Source organism: Metopolophium dirhodum, chromosome 7, assembly GCF_019925205.1.
Source record: "Metopolophium dirhodum isolate CAU chromosome 7, ASM1992520v1, whole genome shotgun sequence".
Classification (NCBI taxonomy): Eukaryota; Metazoa; Arthropoda; class Insecta; order Hemiptera; family Aphididae; genus Metopolophium; species Metopolophium dirhodum.
This window is the reverse complement of record NC_083566.1, coordinates 11,449,805-11,473,679: the sequence shown is the minus strand read 5'-3', so window position 1 is coordinate 11,473,679 and position 23,875 is coordinate 11,449,805. Positions and strand designations below refer to the sequence as shown.

The 23,875-nt window shown below is 27.8% G+C and overlaps 1 protein-coding gene and 1 pseudogene across 1 annotated transcript; one reads left to right on the top strand and one right to left on the bottom strand.

Moving 5' to 3' along the window:
- Positions 1 to 5,743: 5,743 nt before the first annotated feature.
- On the bottom strand, positions 5,744 to 12,270 carry LOC132949466 (UDP-glucosyltransferase 2-like). The gene is given in 5 exon segments (XM_061020376.1): positions 5,744 to 6,035; positions 9,331 to 9,550; positions 9,674 to 9,893; positions 11,169 to 11,453; positions 11,455 to 12,270. Coding segments are annotated over 5 exon segments (1,605 nt in total). The 5' UTR covers positions 12,043 to 12,270.
- A 5,499-nt stretch (positions 12,271 to 17,769) lies between these two features.
- Positions 17,770 to 23,437, top strand: LOC132948393 (uncharacterized; annotated as a pseudogene).
- The last annotated feature ends 438 nt before the right edge of the window (positions 23,438 to 23,875 follow it).

Genomic DNA, 23,875 nt, shown 5'->3' with positions numbered 1-23,875 from the left:
AATCAATCACATACATATGTTATAGGCCACTTCGTTATGACATAATATTATATTACAATCTTTCGAATTTAAAAAAAAATAATAAATCCTTCTACTTACAAAATTATTTTTGGTTTAAGAAATTTTTTTAATTTTTAATTTTCAAAAATATTAATGAATAGACAACTGTCTAACAAAAACAAATATCTTCATATTAATAATTTGAAATTTATTTTTATAAATTGAATAGAAGTTAAAAATACCAATCTTTAATACAATAATAAAAAGTAAAATTCAGTCAGCCACATTAATTATATACCTACTTATATTATGAGTGTTATATATAAGTCAGTACTTTACGTAAATATTATAATTTACAGTGTACTATATTGGTATGCTTTATTGTTATATAATATTAACAGGGCCTAAAGATATATTATAACTAGGTACAGTAAAAATAATACATTTTTTATCTTTAGTATAGTTTCGAACTACTCCGTTTAAATTTTAAATCGTAATAGACAATAATACATATACCATATTATAGAATTATAATCTTGTGAATTGGGCTCGGAAGTTGTGGCATATTTTGCATATTTTTTGTAGGATATTAGATTTATTGTAATCGAGTTAGAAAATAGTTGAAAAACAATACGAATAAAAAATTAAAAGCTTATAATAATGAGCTTATTCTTAAGTTCCGATGAATGTATTGATTTTACAATGATGTGTTTTTTTTCTGTCTGCATCACCTTTTGGGGTAGCAAAAATGCTTTGAGTTATACAGTTAATACAATTTTATAAAGTTTAAAAAGCTTATAAAATGCTTTGAGATTATTGTCAGCATCTTTCATAGTAGGAAAATGTATCTAGTTGGTACATATTTGGAGGGGATGGATCAAAAGTAAAAAATGTTCAGTAGTTTTCAAAAGCGAAAGGAAAAACAAAAATATCGGGTAAGTGGATGTCGCTCTGTTGTACAGTAGTTTACAAGTGAGTCAATGTTTAATAGATTGTATTAAACTTGAATTCAATGATATAATATCATTGTATAAGAAAAACGATTCTGAGCGGAGACGGTTTATCAGTCTGGATTTTTTAAATTTGTGTTATTTATTATATAGCCTTTAAGTTTAATTAATATTATAATGTTATAATTTTTTATTCGTTGCTACAATGATAAACAAAGCGTTAGAAATTATAATAATAATAGTTTTTCATAATTTGTCAGTAGTTTTTCCCGTAGCATTAAACAAATATTGAGAAAATCGAAAATTACTTCTCTAAAGTACCATTTTGATTCAATTTTCTCCAAGATAATGTACTATTTGATGAAATCGAAGCACTCCTTCTGGTAGACATTTTGTATACACGATATAAAAATAATATATATTAACACCACTGTCTAGCTTCCTCGCTCCGCTCAGAATCTAAAATTAATTAATTAAGAATAAACGGGAATTTTTTCGAAAATCAAGTTTTTGACATTTTGTTGTTTTGTAGTTACTCAAAAACGAATAACCGTAGATTTGAAATATTTACAATTTTTAAAAATTCATGAATTATAAAATATATACATTATACATTATACATTATGCATTAGTTTTGAGACATCTTAATTTTTATACTGTCTGACTATAACTATACAGGCACATCAAATCAATTTAACTTTCCTGAGAATATAATATTACTCTGGGATTAGCTCTTTATAATTTTATAAAATATTAATGTAAAAAAAAAGGTGGGAAAGTGGATGTTGCTCTACTGTACAGTAGGTTACAAGTGGGTTACTGTAATGGATGGTATTAAATTTGAATTCAATTATAATATCATTTAAAAAAAAACGATTCTGAGCGAAAACGGTCAGTCATCCTATGATATTACCAAGTATATTTGATGATATTATTGTGAATAAAGTAATTTATAAATAACCTATTTACGTGGAGCCTTGTTTTCAATTTTCAATCCTTAGCTATAAAAGTTGAACATTTTATAAATTTTTAACAACAAAATAATTATTATATTTTAAATTTGATAAATTTTGTCAAAATTTGAACTTTAAATGCTTTAAAAATAAAATTGTACATAGGTATGTATTTTTAATATTTTTTAACTGCTCTTGTAACATTATATCAGGAGCCTTGCATTAAATTTTCACGTTTTTTTACCCAACAAAAACCATATTATTGATATTTATAGAAAAAAAAACTAAAAAAAATTGAAAACTGACAATGTCTGTAAACAGCTCAAAAAGAGTCAAATTATTTTCAAAATTTTATCGTGTATAGAAAATGCTAATATAAATATTCAGTGAAATTTTCAAGTATCTACAGTCATTTGTTTTTTAATTACAACAAAATAAGAAAATCAAAAGTGTATATCAAATGTTGTAAAAATATGAATTTCAAACGCTCATAAACATTTGATTTGACTTTCTTGTAGACATTTTTTTTTTTGATAAAGGTAGACAAACTTATGAGGAATCTTGTATTACATTTTCAAATCTTAGATTTAAAAAAAAAAATTCTTTATGAATTTCTAACTCAAAATAATTTGATATCTCATGAAACGATTTTCTTATTTTAGTTGTAATTAAAAAACGTATGACTGTAGATACTTGAAAATTTCACTGAATGTTTGTATTATCATTTTTTATACACGATAAAATTTTGAAAATAATTTGACTCTTTTTGAGCTGTTTACGGACATTGTCAGTTCTCAATTTTTTTAGTTTTTTTTTCTATAAATAACAATACAATTTCTATAAATTTCGCTGATTTTACCGTTGAAAAATGTTTAAATTTTAAAATCATAATTACAGACTATAATCTACTATAGATATATCAGATATTATACTAAATGATATCATCATCAGAACTTAATTCTATAATTAGTACCGTATGTCTCTATCATATCGCATGTAGTGCTGTAGTGTATACTGTATTATAGGTACTATAGCTTTATCATTTTTAAGCTCATATTACGGTCATTGAACCCATGGTGAAATATAATTGATAATAATAAAGTATATGTACTATAGTAGGTACTTCACTTAAATCCAAGTAATATTAATAATATTATTGGTTATCAAAAGTGCTTACCCTGTTATTGGTTAAAAATATATCTAAGAAACGACCATCACGCGAAAATCACGTACACTACGATAGGTTTTTTTTTTGTTTAAATACTTGTATAGATATTAGGTGCCTATTCAAAATCTCAAAAACCTTCATATAAAATAATTTATGTATGTATTATGCGTTAAAATAATAATTATATGCAGGGCCACTTTACTGTAATGATGATAGGTGGATATGTATATTTTCTAACTTTTTCAAACGCATACATCAGAAAGTACATTATGACTACTATGTACTGACTAGGTACTTAGTACTTGCCTATAATATTATGGTCCATATAGATAATAATAATAAATAATGGTATACAAATGTTAACACTGTCCGAAGTAGCCTTTTTTTGGATTTTATGCGTTGTAGACGCGTTGCACTTTACTTATTCGATATTTATCATGGGACATAATAATCAGGTTAATAACTAATAACTAATAAAAGCATTGAAACCTAAGCTAAGCATCAAAAGTTATTCACTGCAACTATAGCTTCATGCGTGTATCATCATAACCCGGTTTTTTTTTTGTCTGTGATGTTAAACTGACATTTTAGTATGTAATGATATTTTAAATTTGATAAATTTTGTCAAAATTTGAACTTTAAATGCTTTAAAAATAAAATTGTAGATATGTATTTTTAATATTTTTTAACTGCTCTTGTAACATTATATCAGGAGCCTTGCATTAAATTTTCACGATTTTTTACCCAACAAAAACCATTTTATTGATATTTATAGAAAAATAAACTAAAAAAATTGAAAACTGACAATGTCCTGTTTCCAAAAACAGCTCAAAAAGAGTCAAATTATTTTCAAAATTTTATCGTGTATAGAAAATATAAATATTCAGTGAAATTTTCAAGTATCTACAGTCATTTGTTTTTTAATTACAACAAAATAAGATATTACTACAAAAATAGATTTTTTAGTTTTTTTTTCTATAAATATCAATAAAATTTTATGTGTGGAATTTGATACGTACCAAGGTGCGGAAGAGATAATTCAGAGAGTGATACATTGGAAGGCTTGGAGGGTACGTATTTGAGATGGCTTAGCGCATCCCCAGATTTGGATAGCACAAGCCCAGATAGGTCATAATAAAGATTTGTAGATGATTATTTTTGTGTGGAAGGGTAATTTTGATTTCAGAATTGGGCGAAGTAAGTGGAGTCGACAATTGAGAATTTTTCTTTTTGACTTGATATGAGGACCCCAGGCCAGTCTTTTGTCAATTAGGACGCCGAGGTATTTTACTTCTGAGCCTCTGAGGATATTGGGATTTGTATTCCTTGAATAATCATCTAAATAAAATTTCATTCGAATAACGTCCTACTCTTGCACATTGTATATTTTTTTCATTTTGTTTGCACTTTACCGAGATACACCTAAGTTTTTGTGTATTCACATCAGTTCGAAGGTAAATCGGTATCCGCGGTGTAGGTATTTCGCTTTGTGAACTAATTCTATGTGAATGAGCATTGGGTGATCCTCCTGGGGTGGTTTGGATATACCACTTGGTATATTCTTTAGCGTGGTCAAAACTATTCTCAAAACTTAATTTTATGATAACTTTTCTGATATTTCGAAAAACAATTTCTGAAACATTCATCAAAAATGGTCAAGTAGTTTTTGAGTCCATAATCTTAAAACGTATAGACATGGCCTTTTGTTGTAAATTTCAATAACAAATAAATAATAATACATTTAAATATTATTATTTAAAAATAATCCATAGAAATGCATGGATGATTGCTAGTCTGTATCGATTTTTGTTTTATAATTTTATACCTGGCATCACTCCGTGAAGCAACCGTCAAAAAAATATATATTAATATAATTTATCTCAAACTTTTAATTCCTGCAATAGTAATATTTTTAAAAACAAAAAGGTGCATAAGTTGAAAAACAATTAAGTAAGTATCAATTTTATTTTATTATATAATAGGTTTTAAATTGAAATATTATATGGTGATAAGATTAGTGAACCAAATAATATGATTAATTTAATAAGTTAAAATATATTTCAATAGGTACATACAATATTATAATAACTTTAATGTAAGGTTCAAAGTGAATACTATATTAGTGACATGTTAAAATACTTAGGAAACACTTATACATAAATATTGTACACAATAAATATATATTATATGCGTGATTTATAGCTATAAATATAATATTCAATTTATTTTTAGAAATGTATAAACAAAATATTTGATTAATCTTTATACATAATATAATAATTAAAATGTGTTTAACTCAATGCCGACTTAGTACTTACACTACACAATAAACTAACAGATATACAGAGTTCAAGTTAAACATATCATTACTTAGGATTAATAATGCAATAGAAATAGTGCAATACAATATAAATTGTAAAATCCCTAGCTTTGCACCGGGCTAGAAACTGTTTTTTAAAAAATAAGTCAATACGCTAACCTACATAATAACGTTCGAAAGCTTGCAGGAGTACACCACGTAGTCTGAACTCCGAAGAATAGTTTTACTGGGAATCAATAATAATTATTAATTAAATATATACATTGTAAGAATAAGGGAACTACAATACCTAAGAGAGATCGGGGTAATTGAAACAATGATAACATTATTATATGGATTAAAATTATTAAAATTATTCACTATGTGCTTTGACGTTTCGCGAGCGATCTAAAAGTTTTGTATATACAGCATAATATTTAAAAATATTGTAGATTACGAAAACGATGAGGGATATGAAAGAAATCGCGAAACCTATCACGTCCAACAGGTAATATTGATACCACGGCAGATTTAAGGCGCGAGACTGCAAGTGCGGAGCTCCACGGTGGCGTAGGACGTACTCTGTCCAGTAAACAACCAACGATTCCGGCGACATGGGTCGATCTTTGAATATTTTCATAGCGTTTTTAGCGCTCTCTGAGTATCTACAGGTACATAATATTATAATTATACAAATTACAATAATTATGATTCATGCAACTGCATATTATTATATTATATTTGACTTCTACCGATTCTGAATAAGAATTAATACGTTTGATAATTTGTAAAATATTCAAAAATGCTAAAATTATTCATACAATAATTTTGCATTTATCTGACTGGGAAGAACATTAATTGCATATTTCTGCAAATAACATGGAAAGTCGCATGTACTATAATCATTATCATTTGAGAAAACTGTTTGGTAAATAGTTTTTAAAAATACAAATAACACATCACAAGCACACCATTAGATTCCTAAAAGCCAATGATGTTTTAAAACTTTAAATAAATAAACCAACATTTTATTAATATTGTGTATAAAGTGTCTGATTAAAGATGGGTCACTGTAATGCATGGTGTTAAATTTGAATTCAATGATATAATATCGTTGTATACGAAAAATGAATCTGAGCGAAGACGGTTTGTCAGTTTGGATATTTTGAATTATATTTATATTGTTATTACTTATTATTAGTACGGTAGCCGGAAAGTTGAATTAATATTAAGCCTAGGATATTTTATATATTTTTTAAATTAACTATTATTACTATTGGTAGCTAGTTAGTTGAATTAATATTATTTGTATATTATCATATACTTCCGAAGTTTCAAGCACCTACGAATAATATATTGAAATTTCGACAGAAAATCGATCATCTTAGTTTAAATATCTGATTTCATCTAAACTTGAACTTCAAAAAAGGTGGGCAAGTGGATGTCGCTCTGCTGTACTGTAGGTTACAAGTGGGTCACTGTATAATGGATGGTATTAAATTTGAATTCAATGATATATCATTGTATAAGAAAAACGATTCTGAGTGGAGACGATATGTCAGTCTAGGTATAAGACATATTATACACTTATCTATGGTATTAAAAAAAAAATTGACCTATAATAAATTCCAAATTAATCATATCACAATATCCATTAGGTACATATAACGCGTTATACATCAACAATAAACCGTGATACTATCATCATAATATATCGATGAAAATATTACAAATTAGAAGTTTCAAGTGCCCACGAATAATATTATACAATCACAACAAAATAACTAAAATAGTTATTCTAGGTTTTTATGTAATTTCGTCCAAATTTGAACTTAAAATGACTATACAAATAAACTGTGCTTGTGTATTTTTTAGATTTTTTGGTAACCGAATTATCTATTTACATGCAATCTTGTTTTAAATTTTCAATCCTTAGCTATAAAAACTGAACATTTTATAATTTATTAATTACAATGGTTGATAATTTTCGAGATTTTGATAAATTCTGTCCAAATTTGATCTTTAAATGCTTATAAAAAAAAACTGTGCCTATGTATTTTCAATATTTTTCAACTGCTATTGTAAAAATATATCAGGAGTCTTGTATTAAATTTTTACACTTTTTGGCCCAACAGATAAAACTTTATTGATATTTATAGAAAAAAAAACTAAAAAAATTGAAAACTGAAAATGCCCGTAAACAGCTCAAAAAGTGTCAAAATATTTTCAAAATTGTATGGTGTATAGGAAATGCTAATATAAACATTCAGTGAAATTTTCATGTATCTACAGTTATTCGTTTTTGAATTACAAGAAAATAAGGAAATCGGTACATGAGAAATCGAGTGAATATCTAATGTTGTAAAAATATGAATTTAAAACGCTCATAAAAATTTAATTTGACTTTTTTGTAGAAATTTTTTTTTTGATAAAGTTAGACAAACTTATGAGGAATCTTGTATTAGATTTTAAAATCTTAGATTTAAAAAGAAAATTTTTTATGAATTTCTAACTCAAAATAATTTGCAAATTTTCGCGATTTTTCCGTATTTTTTCAAGATTTGAACTTTAAACGTGTATAAAAAAAAACTGTGACTAAGGATTTTTAATTTTTTTCATCTGCCTTTGAAACAATAACCTAGGAGCCTTCTATTAAATTTTCAAGCTTTTTTACCCAACAAATAAAATTTTATTGATATTTATAGAAAAAAAATTTAAAAAAACTGAAAACTGACAATGTCCGTAAACAGTTCAAAAAAAGTCAAATTATTTTCAAAATTGTATTGTGTATAGAAAATGCAAATATAAACAACCAGTGAAAATTTCATGCATCTACGGTCATTTGTTTTAGAGTTACACCAATAACCAAAATCGATTTTGTTAAAAATCGATTTTGCGTAAAAATTCCCGTTTTTCCTTAATTTTTCTTTTGTTTTTCACATCACTTTTGAAAACTACTGGGAAATTAAAATTTTGACCTCCCCAATGCACCAACGATATTCACTTTCCCATCGAACAAGATACTGAAGTCGAAAATCGAAGCATTATTTCGACTACTTATCGTGTACACAGACACAAAAATAAAAAAATAAAAAAAAAAATAAAAAAAAAAAAAAATAAAAAAAAAAACACACATCATTGTAAAATCAATACATTCATCGTTTCACTCAGAATCTAAAACTATTAAAGAACTGTGTTTATATATATTTTTTAGATTTTTTAGTTACAGTATGAACTAATTAAAACTTGTTTCAAATTTTTAAACCTTAGCTATACTTAAAATTTAAAAATCAAACATTTTATAAAATTTTAACTGCAAAATAATTTGTTAATATTCAATTTAATAAATGTTGTCAAATTTTTAACTTGAAATGCTTATAAAAAAAAATTGCCTATTTTTTAAAAATATTTATTAACTGATATTGTAAAAATGTGTGAAAAGCCTTGTATTAAATGTTCAAGCAAAATATTTAGGTAATTTTATCAAGTATAGTAAATGATAAAGTAGACATATAGTGTGCATTGTCCAATGTTGTAAAAACTCAAACTTAAAACGTTCATAAAAATTTATTTTGGATTTCCGGTAGAAATTTTTTTACGCTTTGGCGACAGGTAAACGATATTTTTGTCATGTTGTTTACTAACATTTTACTAAATGTACGTACACATTTTTAGGTGAGCCTATCATAGAATAGGCAACATAATTTACTTTGAAAAAAGCAAGGTTTTTCCAAATAAATCTCCGCCTCCCCTGTGTTTATATCAAGTTTCTACGAACAACAATTAAATCCTATCATAGGACTTACTCAGCAAAGCAGTGCCGAGGCTACTTCTCGCCTTTTTAGCTTTTAAATTCATACCTTATTTTTATTACAGAAACATGCAGTGGTTCATAAGTTTAATTTATCGTGGACGTTTTTTCAATATTTTTTCCACTACCTGGTACATTTCTATAATTACTTTTTGTTGTTGAGGAGTTCTATTACGTTGTTTAAGAACGAGTCTTCGGTGACGGACAGTAGGTCCATTGAAATAGCCATGCCGGCGTTCACCAGGTTGTCAATATTTCTCGGTTGGTCGCCGACCAAAGGAAATCCTAGGACTGGGACACCGGCGTCCACGGCTTCGTATAGCCCAGAAATACCTCCGTGACTGATGAACAGTTTCACATTGGGGTGCACTGCAACGGCGATTATGAAAATAGTGTTTAAAGTGTAAAAGGTTTTATTATTTGTGATCTTGGTTATTTGAGTTTATGTGATAATGATATTATGAAAATTATATTATATATTTTAATATTTACAAAGTATATCGCGTTGGGGAAGCCATTGTTTCGTCATCATATTTTTTGGTTTGTCTTCCATTTTATCTTCGTATTTTAGCAACACTCTTTGTGGGACGCGTGCGAGCGCCTTTGTCAACGCTTTTTTTACGCTTTCCGGTATTGTAGACATTTTTACTGTTGAACCAAAACTGAAATAAATTACTCCATGAGGCGATTGTTCGATGAATTCTAATACATCCTGAAATCAAAAAATTATATTTATTTATTAAAAATGTAAAATAAAACAAACTGTCAATCAACATATTGCTGTCTAGGATAATTATGAATTATGATGATATCACATAATTGTAGGAGGCGTGGGGTGACGTGAAGACGATGTTACCCCTCTGTTAATATCTTGTTTAAATAATATTTTAAATAAAATGTACTTACATTATTATACAATTAACAACTATAGCTATAATGTGCATATAACTAATAGCTATAACAATTCGTTTAGTTATTTCAATCTATAAAAATGTAATATTAAACTATTGTACCTATGTTTGTATATATGAAGAAGCAATTATTATATTCTATGGTAAAAGTACGTATAAATAACACCGATATTTGAAAACTGGAGTTCCTCTCTATGTTCTCCAAATTATTTTAATTTTTAATCTTACAATATACATATTGTAAATAAAGTTGGATATTAAAAAATTTGAGGTTACAATATAAATTGGTTAACTTTTATATAGATAATTAAAAAGTTTAAATTATAATCAGTATAGACGTTATAATAGTGTAGTGTTTATAGTCTATTGTTATATTTTATAGAAAAAATAATCTTCAGAATAAAATAAATAAACAAATTATATTTAATATTTATATCAACTCTACATCATCATGATGATATAATAATGTAGTATCTATACCGGATTGTAATCACAAAACACTATTTTTTACTTTAGACGTTATAATAGTGTAGTGTTTATATTTTATAGAAAAAATAATCTTCAGAATAAAATAAATAAACAAATTATATTTAATATTTATATCAACTCTACATCATGATTATGATATAATAATGTAGTATCTATACCGGATTGTAATCACAAAACACTATTTTTTACTTTGTATATTTTGTTTATGCTGTAAACGATTATGCAACCAGGATTTGATGGTAGTATTTAATTAGGTACATGTAACGATTTTTAGACGAAAGAAATAAGAATACCACACTTTAAGACATAGCGACATTGTTGTTGACGTATTTTATTTATTAAGTTGCAGAAACGCAGTTTAGTGGATCCAAAAGTTAAAAAAAAAATACTTACGAATTTGAAAGTTATTTTAATATTATTGATCAGGATATAATATTATAATAGGTATGCTAAAATATGGGGTTAAGTAAATCGTTTAAAATATATTGCTCTTAAAACATATTAATGTACAAGTCACGTACTCTACTGATAATAAATATAATAACATTATCGTTGATCACATATTTTTATAATAAGTCTTTACTCACTTTTTGCAAACTCTTGGCCTCTTTCAGATGTATACCGCCCACGTCAACGACGTTCCTGGGCACCGGACTCGGGGCATCGCTTATGAAATGCCTGTTGACGAACACCAAAGACGGTGGCACTGGATCGAGTAGATCGTACTCTTTGGGCGGTTCGGTGTACTTGAGCACGAGCTCCTTGTACCGTTGCAAGGCCGAACCGCAGACGAGTAACGCTACGTTGCTCAGCCTTTCCATGAACGTCTCGGGGACGGCGTGAACGGTCATCAGGTTGGATACGGCGGCGGGGGTTGGACACGTGACCGGTGATGGCGTGCTCCATGAACGCGATCATCGGCTGCGGCGTGACGTATATGAGCGGCAAACCGAGCCGAGCGGCCGCGTAAGACATGCACTCGGACCAAAACGATTCGATGAGCACGGCGTCGAAGCCCGCGGCCGACGACTGTGGTCGGTCCTGCAGCAGTTTTCTCATCTCGTCGCTGCCGTATATCACGTCGCACTGCGACCGACCCATTTCCACGAAAGCGCCATACGTCCAGAAAGGGTTGCGGAAGTGGTTCAAGAGCCCGACCAGGTCCAGGTTCAGGCCCACCGGAAACCCTCTGGATATGTCCACCTCCGTGTAATTGTCCCGGTCACCGTCCAAGAACGGCGTGAACGCGGTGACCGTGTGCCCGTTGTCCACCAGTGCTCTGATAATGCCACTCATGAAGTTCCAGTGGCTCCTGCCGCCCACAGTCTCCACGGCCAATATCCTCGCGCATCCCGCGGGGACGGGCCCCGGCCACACAGCCAATGCGAACATCATCACCGCAGCAGCGCTCGATACCAAAGGCATTCCGGTGCGCATCATAGCTGCAGTAGTACGTCCCATATATATTACGTGGGCTCACGATGGCGATTTCCGGCGAGAAATTAAAAAGAAAATCACAATAGTCGGCGAGGTAAGTACAATTGTATTTTCCTGTTGCGATCGATAATGCGTATATGGTTAGCGGCACAGTGCGATCGGTTTTGTGGTGTGCGAATCGTACGAGGGCGCCGTTTTTAAACCGGTCGAGCGTTTATTTAATATTATAAATTGCCATCATCGGAGCGGCGCTGTTAATCTATATGAATCATATGTTGTAGCTGAAATATGTATAGTGTATACGCACTTTTATAACACTTCAGGCGGAGATAAGAGTATGAAATATTGTTGCAATTTTCGAACACTCAAAGTTCGAGTTTTTTTTACACTTATATGTTACGAATTTATGAATTGCTGGTATTATAATATAGGCTTATCTTTTTATGCTAAAATTGAGGTCATTGAACTCTTTAACATGGATAACAGATCGTAGAAAATAACGCGGTAGATATAAGTGTTTTGATATAGTGTTTGTTTTGTTTTTCGTGCGTCTCAGACTGCATTCAATTCAAATATTTTAAGTGATAAAGAGTGATACTTGTTGTTGTCTTTATAGATAGTTAGAGTGGTTATCAAAAGGAACGGAAACTAATGATTTTCGTCTTTCGAAATGTTTGAAATATATTTAGAACAGGCTGAATCGCTGAAAACGTTGGATTACATTCTAACACAGTTAAATAATAATAATACATAGTACATTCATAGTGTAGGTATTCAAATTTGAAGTTTTATTTTAAAAAACACAATTTTTTTTATACAGTTTTTGTTAAATGACTATTTTGGTATGAGTTGTCTGTAGAGATTGCATGCTGATAGACACACTAATCAATCACATACATATGTTATAGGCCACTTCGTTATGACATAATATTATATTACAATCTTTCGAATTTAAAAAAAAATAATAAATCCTTCTACTTACAAAATTATTTTTGGTTTAAGAAATTTTTTTAATTTTTAATTTTCAAAAATATTAATGAATAGACAACTGTCTAACAAAAACAAATATCTTCATATTAATAATTTGAAATTTATTTTTATAAATTGAATAGAAGTTAAAAATACCAATCTTTAATACAATAATAAAAAGTAAAATTCAGTCAGCCACATTAATTATATACCTACTTATATTATGAGTGTTATATATAAGTCAGTACTTTACGTAAATATTATAATTTACAGTGTACTATATTGGTATGCTTTATTGTTATATAATATTAACAGGGCCTAAAGATATATTATAACTAGGTACAGTAAAAATAATACATTTTTTATCTTTAGTATAGTTTCGAACTACGTTCTTACAGAAGTACTACTAAGTTTAATTAATATTATAATATTATAATTTTTATTCGTTGCTACAATGATAAACAAAGCGTTAGAAATTAGAATCTCATTTTAAGCGGTTTTTCATAATTTGTCAGTAGTTTTTCCCGTAGCATTAAACAAATATTGAGAAAATCGAAAATTACCTCTCTAAAGTACCATTTTAATTCAATTTTCTCAAAGATAATGTACTATTTGATGAAATCGAAGCACTCCTTCTTGTAGACATTTTGTATACAAGATATAAAAAAAAAAATATATAAACACCACTGTAAAACCACTAGCTTCCTCGCTCCGCTTAGAATCTAAAATTAATAAATTAAGAATAAATTAAGATTAAATTATTAATTTTTGTCAAAATTTGAACTTTAAATGCTTATAAAAAAAAATTGTAACTATGTATTTTCAATATTTTTCAACTGCTCTTGTAACATTATATTAGGAGCCATTTTATTGATATTTATAGAAAAAAAAACTAAAAAAATTGAAAACTGACAATGTCCGCAAACAGCTCAAAAAGAGTCAAATTATTTGGAAAATTTCTTATTATGTTGTAATTAAAAAATGTATGACCGTAGACACTTGAAAATTTCACTGAATGTTTGTGTTAGCATTTTCTATACACGATAAATTTTTTAAAATAATTTGACTCTTTTTGAGCTGTTTACGGACATTGTGAGTTTTCAATTTTTTTAGTTTTTTTTCTATAAATATCAATAAAATTTTATTTGTTGGGTAAAAAAGCGTGAATATGTAATATAAGGCTCCTTGAAAAATATTTAAAATACATATGCACAATTTTTTTTTTATAATCATTTAAAGTTCAAATTTTGACAAAATTTATAAAATTTATAATTTAATAATTATTTTGTAGTTAAAATTTATAAAATGTTCAACTTTTATAGCTAAGGATTGGAAATTTAAAACAAGGCTCTTAGGCTTCACGTAAATAGGTTATATATAAACTACTTTTTTCACAACAATATCATCAAATATAATTGGTAATATCATAGGCTGACTGAGCGTTATCGTTACTCGCTCAGAATCGTTTTTCTTATACAATGATATTATATCATTGAATTCAAATTTAACACTATCCATTACAGTGACCCACTTGTAACCTACTGTACAGCAGAGCGACATCCACTTATCTACCTTTTTACTTTTGACCCCCCAAAGTACCAACTAGATTCACTTTCCTATCAGAAAAACCTTTTACTGTCCTAAAAGGCGATGACAGACACAAAAATAAAAAAATAATTAAAATAAAAAAAAAACACATATCATTGTAAAATCAATACATTCATCGCTTCACTCAGAATCTAAAATAACTGCATATTTTTACTTTTTTAATCGCATAAATCTGAATTAATGTTTAAGAGTATTAAGTTCCAATAGCTCTACATATGAACTAAAACTAAATTGAAATACATTTTGACTCCAATTGGTTTTCTATAAATTTCGCTGATTTTACCGTTGAAAAATGTTTAAATTTAAAATCATAATTACAGACTATTATCTACTATAGATATATCAGATATTATACTATATGATATCATCATCAGAATTTAATTCTATAATTAGTACCGTATGTCTCTATCATATCGCATGTAGTGCTGTAGTGTATACTGTATTATTGGTACTATAGCTTTATCATTTTTAAGCTCATATTACGGTCATTGAACCCATGGTGAAATATAATTGATAATAATAAAGTAAAGGTACTATAGTAGGTACTTCACTTAAATCCATGTACCTAATATTAATAATAATATTGGTTATCAAATGTGCTTACCCTGTTATTGGTTAAAAATATATCTAAGAAACGACTATCACGCGAAAATCATGTACACTACGATAGGTTTTTTTTTTGTTTAAATACTTGTATAGATATTAGGTGCCTATTCAAAATCTCAATACCTTCATATAAAATAAATTATGTATGTATTATGCGTTAAAATAATAATTATAATATGCAGGGCCACACTACCGTAATTATGATAGGTGGATAGGTATATTTTCTAACTTTTTCAAACGCATACATCAGAAAGTACATTATGACTACTATGTACTTACTAGGTACTTAGTACTTACCTATAATATTATGGTCCATATAGATAATATTAATCTATAATGATATACAAATGTTAACACTGTCCGAAGTAGCCTTTTTTTAGTTTTTATGCGTTGTAGACGCGTTGCACTTTACTTATTCGATATTTATCATGGGATATAATAATCAGGTTAGTAACTAATAACTAATAAAAGCATTGAAACCTAAACTAAGCATCAAAAGTTATTCACTGCAACTATACCTTCATGCGTGTATTATCATAACACGGTTAGTTTTTTTTGTCTGTGATGTTAAACTGTGACATTTTAGTATGTCAAAAAATTATAAATAGGTCCGTAAAATCGGTCTTAGATCCCTGGGTATAATACTACCGGGGATGCCCGGTTGCGGCCCGAATTCAGGTGGTCGTATTTTGTCCCAAATATAAGTATCCCGATTGCATATAAACACACATTGGTAAATTAATAACGTATAATTAATATTATATATTTATATACGTATAATCTGTGTAGGTAGGTAAAATTAAATTATAAACTTTAATTAAAATGCATCATAAATAGTCTAATTCATAAAATGCAAAAACTGTTTACAATAAAAAAGTGGATGTCGTTTTACAAGTGGGTCACTGTATAATGGATGGTATTAAAGTTGAATTCAATGATATAATAAAATCATTGTATTCGAAAAACGATACTGAAGCGTGACGGTTTGTCAGTTTGGATATTTTGAATTATATTTATATTGTTATTACTTATTATTAAGACGGTAGCCGGTAAGTTGAATTAATATTATAAAATTACAACAAAATAACATAAATAGTTATTCCTGATTATTTAATATGTAATTTCCTCCAAATTTGAACATAAAATAACTATAAAAAAAACTGTGTTTTTATATTTTTGAGATATTTTAGTTACATAATAACCTACTTATATGAATCCTTGTTGTAAGTCTTCAATCCTTAGCTATAAAAGTTGAACATTTTAAAAATTTTTAACTGTAAAATCATTTTTAAATTTGATAAATGTTGTCAAAAATTGAATTTGTAAAATGCTTATAAAAACAAATTGTGCGTATGAATTTTAATTATTTTTCAACTGTTATTTAAGCAATATATCAGGAGCATTGTATTAAATTTTGACGCTTTTTGGCCTAAAAAATAATATTTTAGAAAAAAAACTAAAAAAATTGAAATTTGAAATTGTCCGTTAACACCTCCAAACATTAAATTTGATTTAGGTACGCAATTTAATTCTCTAGTAGTATCTATTTTGTTTTAATCTGCAAATAAGTCGACCGTCCTTACACTTCTACCTCGTAGTATTGAAATATGACACTACATTTTCAAAATTTCGAAACTCAGATTGTAGGTATTTACGAATTTTTGATGATATTGTTGAACTATCAGTGAACTATTTTTGTTAGGAAAATGTGTTAATTTGTATAGAAAACAATTCAAACCTACCATGTTATTACTAATTACAATGACGTATAGACATGACCATGACACATTCGAGAGCGGGTCATTAGAAAAAAATTAATCGATTGTTAATAAATATTATAGTCCAAACTCCATAGGTGTATCTAATGAGTGCGATGTCACGCATTCTCTAATGAATTATGAATATAATGATAATTAACATATTTTCCTATAAACCCTTAAAAAGAACTTTAATATTTTCGAACAAATAGGTAGGTGGGTAAATAACTTTTAATTACTATAGTAACTATAGGTAACTATAGTTGAAACTTGAAACCTGCAGGTATGGCGCTGCATTAAACACGATTGTCATGTAACTTCAAACTTATCACTAAATCAATATTGACAAGAAATAAAATAATATAATACTTGGGAGGTGTCTTACCTATAATTAAAAAACCAATTTCCATACATTTCTTGAAAAGGCAATCAAGTAGGTTAGGTATATATTATGCATTTTGAGTGTTTCACTAGTTCCCCTTAGTCTTCACTTCAGTCATAAGCGTGCGCAGATATTTCTGGCAGGGTATAACATACGCCTAAATTATAAAAACTAATTGGGATGGGGTTACCTCATTTAACTACATTCGCCGTAGTAAATATTTTATAAATAAAAAAAAAATTATCGAATATCATGATAACTTTGAATAACATTGAAGAGGGGAAGTTCGTAGAGTAGTCCATGTCTACCATGCCTACCATGACTATACCTCGTGAGCACGCTTATGACTGAAGTGAAGACTAAGGGGAACTAGTGAAACACTCAAAATGCATAATATATACCTAACCTACTTGATTGCCTTTTCAAGAAATGTATGGAAATTGGTTTTTTAAGCTTATGACGCGAAATCTTTCCATTAAATATACGAACAGATACATGGTGTTATTTTTAACATTGTCATTATCTTATGTGTTGCCTCCGTTGGTATTTAGTGACACGTTTATAACGATGAAAAATCACGATGGATCGTTCAGTACCTATTGCCTGGACCTTCTCAATTTATATTTATTCGTCTCGGAAGAAGCGTACAGCACATATTTTTATGTATTTTACATCATCGAATGCGTTTGGCATTATCGTTTTTGTGTTATTTGTATTTATTTTTGATACTATTGTGAATACTTTGGCTATCGCATTATCCGGTCAGTTGCAAATGATTTCCACTGCGTTCGAATCGGTCGGACATAAATCTCTTCTCTCCCCAAATAGTAAGTACCTACAGTACATGCATGTATTAGAGAAATTTAGAGTAGGTAAATGCCTTTTAATTATCTCATCAAGGGAAGAAATATTTTTTCATCTCTGATTAATTTTTATAGTTCTACTTAAGTCTACCCCACAACAATGCAATACTAAATATATATATACATTGATGAGTAAAGTTAAAATGTTAAATGATGATATTATTAAATATGATAAAGAATAAAACATTCTGCGGAATGGAAAGGTGATTTTCTGTCTTCGTCTAATACACGTAAAATATAGCAATTTAACCATATTGTCTTTATTCCAACGTATCAATTGATCTACTTAGGCTATAAGGATTCTGAAAGATTAAAAATTTTCGTCAAGACTACTAAAGATCGATTTCTCTCCTTTTTTCATTTTTTTAATTACCTTATTCTCTAAAAATGAAAATAATACATTTTTCCAATTACCTACTCATTTTTTCATTTTTAGTATGACTATATTAGAATTTAGGGGGATAAAATCAAAAATATTGGAAATTTGATCCCAAGTATTCAAATCTGTTTTTAGAACTCGTATAGCTTCAGTAGATCAATTAGTATGTTAGAATATTAACACATATATATTTCTTTGGTCAGCGTGTGTTAGCCTGAGATAGAAAATCACCAGTCCTTTCCCCTTAATAATAATCCATTAAAACAAAATCCAGCCACCAAAAATTTGCCAGGCCTTACAAATATTTTAGTCGAAAAGGTATACAAAGCACAATGTATAACCATAATTATAATACTATGTTGTTTTTAGTAGATAATAATGATAACAAGATTAAGTTACCTAATGAAAATATAAAATATATGGCTGTTTTTACAATGACTTAAAAACAGTTATAATAGCATATTATAATATATCATCAAAGCATTCTGAAGTTTTATTTTATTAACTATTAATTTTGTTTTCTAAATATAAAAATTGTTATTAATTTTGATCTTTATTCTACAATATTAATATTTAATGTAAGTTTTTGAATATTTAATGATATAAATAATATAAACATATTAAAGGTAGGAAGGTACATGAAAAAGTTATATTATCATCAAAAAAATTAATTAGTTACTACAAATATCAAGCAATTCTGTATTGTTGTATAATATAAGTTTTTTATAATAACTTGTCTCTTTTTACATAGGAAATATGATGAATTTTTATCAATATTTCGACCAACAATGTTACTGCAAGTATTTGTTTTGTCGTATTCGATTATTATACTTTGGTTCATTTTTCTAACGGTAGATAGAACACTAATATTTATTTATTTAGATAATTATAATTATGTTTTTTTTCAAACATTTTGTTTGTATGTAAGGTAGCTTGGTAGTTTTCACATGCTATTTATGTTTGAATATATATATATATATATATATATATCTCACGACAATCGATTTCATAAATTTAATGTACTTAATGTTTTCAGAGTTTTACTGAAGAAGATTTTACGGAATCTATGGTAGTGACATCGATGAAAGCTATTATTTCAATTCCTTTTTATATTATTCAAATGTATATGTCATGTCATGTATTTGATACTTTATACACTAAAGTAATTTCGAATTTATATACCTAATTAAAATATTTATTTCATAAGTAGGTACATAAATTACAGAGGAGTTTATATAATAAAACACAATTTTAAATAGTACCTATAGGTATTATTGAATTTCCATGAAATATAAAACAAAATTTAAAAGTAGGTAGTATCAAAAATGTTTATATTAGGTATTTTTATTTTTATTATTTGGAGCAGTAAAAATGCTTCAACCTTCAACTTTAATAAGCCTATTTTATGGTAACAACGTCTATCTAGTTGGTACTTTCTGTAAAAGGTTCCCATTGAATAAGTTTAATTTTAAAAATATTTTACTCTTTTTGAGTTAATTCTAGAAATTTTAAATTTTTTTTCCTATAAATAATGATATAAAAATTTATTAAAATGTATATAGTAGTCAATTCTCAGTATTTATGTATAATGTAAATGTAAATGTAAAAAAACTTGATATTTAATACAAGGTTCCTCATAAACTGTTATTAGTGGAAATTAAAAAAATAGTTGAGTGTACATCCACAATAATTTATTATTAGCGTTTAAAGTTAGTATTATGACAAAATATTTAGATCTAGAAATTTATAAAATTGTTCCATGTTTATCTATTTAAAAATTTAATACAAGATTCCCCATAAGTTTTATTGCATTTAGCAAAAAAAACAACTTACCAATAAAATACCAAATTGCCTGATCTATTATTAATAAGAAATACTTACTCGCTTTTTTTTTATATATTTAGGTTACATTAAAAAGTTTGTAAATTACTTTATTTATTAATTTCTTTTTATATGTTTTGTTTTTTTAGAAAGATTCTATAACATTCGCATTGTATAGTTCTTCTAATTGGACAGAAATGGATATCAAATTAGAAAATTTGATTTTGTTAACAACGAGAATGGCTAATACCCTACAAGAAAAAATTACAATTTGCAAGGACAAGAATTATTAACATGGAAATATTTTATCAAGTATGTTTCATATTACCTACCTATAAAAGTATAATGATCATAATCAAAGGCATATTATATTAAGGTTTTAAGTTGTTAGTAGAAATATTGTTGTCTCTAATATGTTAAATTGTTATATTTCTATAGTAAAATGATAATATTGTCCTGCCCAAAAAAATGCACTGCAGTGCTGTATTCTAACATTTTGAAAAGTATAAGGAATTTTGGTATTTCTAAACATTACGCTCCCGTACAATATTGTTAATAATTGAACAATTCTTAATCTTTTTTAGATTCTGAGCGAAGCGATGAATGTATTGATTTTACAATGATGTGTGTTTTTTTTTTTTTTTGTGTGTTTGTCATCACCTTTTAGGACAGTAAAAGTGCTTGGATTTTCTTCAAAGGCGTGTGCACACATACAGTCATATGTCCAGGAATAACAATATTAACAGTGCGATAAAGCGTACCTATATTATAGCGGCGAGTTCCGTGCGGTTGATACTGCCGCGTGAACCTCACTGCAGTTTATATTTCAATAATCTCTATAATACACATTTATTAAACTTTATAACAAACCTCTTATGGATACGATGATTACGCGTTACACGTTGCAGTTATCTACACCGATATTATTATTCATCGTCCTATTACTACCTCTACTCATTTCGACCGCCTACGAAAAATCTCCACGTGACAGGTTTGCCCTGCACAGTCACGTGCTTGCCCCTGTAGTCATGATAATAATATTATATTAAGATGTGCGATAAAAACGCGTAGGTACGGTATTCATGCGCATTAGCCATTATAGGTACATAATATACGTGTATAACACAATATTATAACGTTTTTATAGCGATCACTGATATTAGATTACACTTTATATTTACTATGGTGTATGTACCATGTTCATAATTCGTACCTATTGTTTTTATTTCTTTGTGTGTCGTGAAAATGTATAAAAAGATCAAGTGCGCCATGGTGTAAAAAACGTTGGGAATTCCTGTATTACAGTAATCAATAGTCATGTATGAATGACTGATATGTATGAGTGATCCCGGTATATTTTTTATGAATGTTTCTGATTTTACAATGATGAGTGATTTTTTTTTGTGTCCACCTTCAGACTTTGGATAAGTTAGTAGAAATGCTTGGATTTTCAACTTTGAGGGTGATTTCAGATAGCAAATTGGATCTAGTTGAAATTATGGGGGAGTGAAAATCTCTGGGATAAACAAAAAGGGTGGGCAAGTGGGTATACCACTTTGTTGCATATTATATAATATATATAGAATCACTTATATTCGTGTACTTGTGTGGGTCACTGTAATTGTAAATGTTAAATTTTAATTCAATGACATAAAAATAAAATACAAGGTTCCTTATAAGTTATAGTATTATTCATGCATATACTAATTTATTAAAAAGTATCCATAATAAAAAGTCACAATATTTATATATAAGTGTTTGAAGTACGAATTTTTACGAAATTCACGGTATTTATTAGTCACCAATAAATATTTAAACTATTTTAGATTCTGAGCGAAGCGATGAATGTATTGATTTTACAATGATGTGTTTTTTTTTTTTTTTTTGTGTCTGTCATCACCTTTTAGGACAGTAAAAGTGCATGGACAGTAACTTTTCTGATAGGAAAGTGAATCTAGTTGGTACTTGGGGGTCATAAGTAAACATTTCTCAGTAGTTTTCAAATGCGACGTGAAAAACAAAAGAAAAATTAAGGAAAAACGGGAATATTTACGCAAAATCTGTTTTCGAGAAAATCAATTTTGGTTTTTGTTGTAACTCTAAAACAAATGACCGTAGGGACATGAAATTTTGACTGAATATTTATAATTGCAATTCCTATACACCGTAACATTTTCCAAATATTTTGACTTAATTTGAGCTGGTTACGGGCATTGTCAATTTCCATTTTTTTTAGTTTTTTTTTCTATAAATATCAATACAATTTTATCTGTTGAGTAAAAAAGCTTGAAAATTTAATAGAAGGCTCCTAGGTTATTGTTTCAAAGGCAGATGAAAAAAATTAAAAATCCTTAGTCACAGTTTTTATTTATAACCATTTAAAGTTCAAATTAATAAAATACGGAAAAATCACGAAAATTAGAAAATTATTTTGAGTTGAGAATTCATAAAAATTTTTATTTTTAAATCTAAGATTTGAAAATGTAATATAAGATTACTCATAAGTTTTTCTACCTTTATCAAAAAAAAAAATGTCTACAAGAAACTTAAATTAAATTTTTATGAGCGTCTGAAATTTATATTTTTACAACATTTGATATTCACTCGATTTCTCGTGTAACAATTTTCTTATTTTATTGTAATTAAAAAACGAATGACTGTAGATACTTGAAAATTTCACTGAATGTTTATATTAGCATTTTCTTTACACGATACATTTTTGAAAATATTTTGACTCTTTTTGAGCTGTTTACGGACATTGTCAGTTTTCAATTTTTTTTAGTTTTTTTTTCCATAAATATCAATAAAATTTTATTTGTTTGGTAAAAAAGCGTGAAAATTTAATGCAAGGCTTCTGGTATAATGTTACAAGAGCAGTTAGACTTTTTTTTACACAATAAATAATACCAGAATATTATTTTATGTAGATTTAATAAATATTATATAATTTATTTTATTACAGACTATGCGTGTTTGTTACACAATTGTAAATGTGTTGATGAATTGTAAAAAAGAAAAATTGGTACAACAATAATATTAATGTTCGGTATGTTGCCTTAACAATTAATATCGTTATTGGTCTTAATTAATAATTATAATTTATAATTATCCATAATGTGAAACTGTTAAAGCATAATTTACATTACACGTTTATATATTTTTTTATCTATCACGTTTATGAAGTATTTCACCATTTAATAATAGTATTTAAATAAAAAATTGTGTGTGGCCTTCTGGTCATGTTTTATGAAGTCTTATACTACTGTAGTAATTTTTATGAAAAATAAATGAAAATAATTAATTAATTTGATTAAACAGATGTAAGTACTTATTGGCTACCTATGGCGTATTGCTTAATGCCTATTGGTTTTACATTGATGTATGTTTTTCATTTTATTTTTGTGTCTGAACGTCTGAACACGTTTCCCAACAGAAAAAATCCTTCAATCATCAACTCTGATCTAGATTGTAC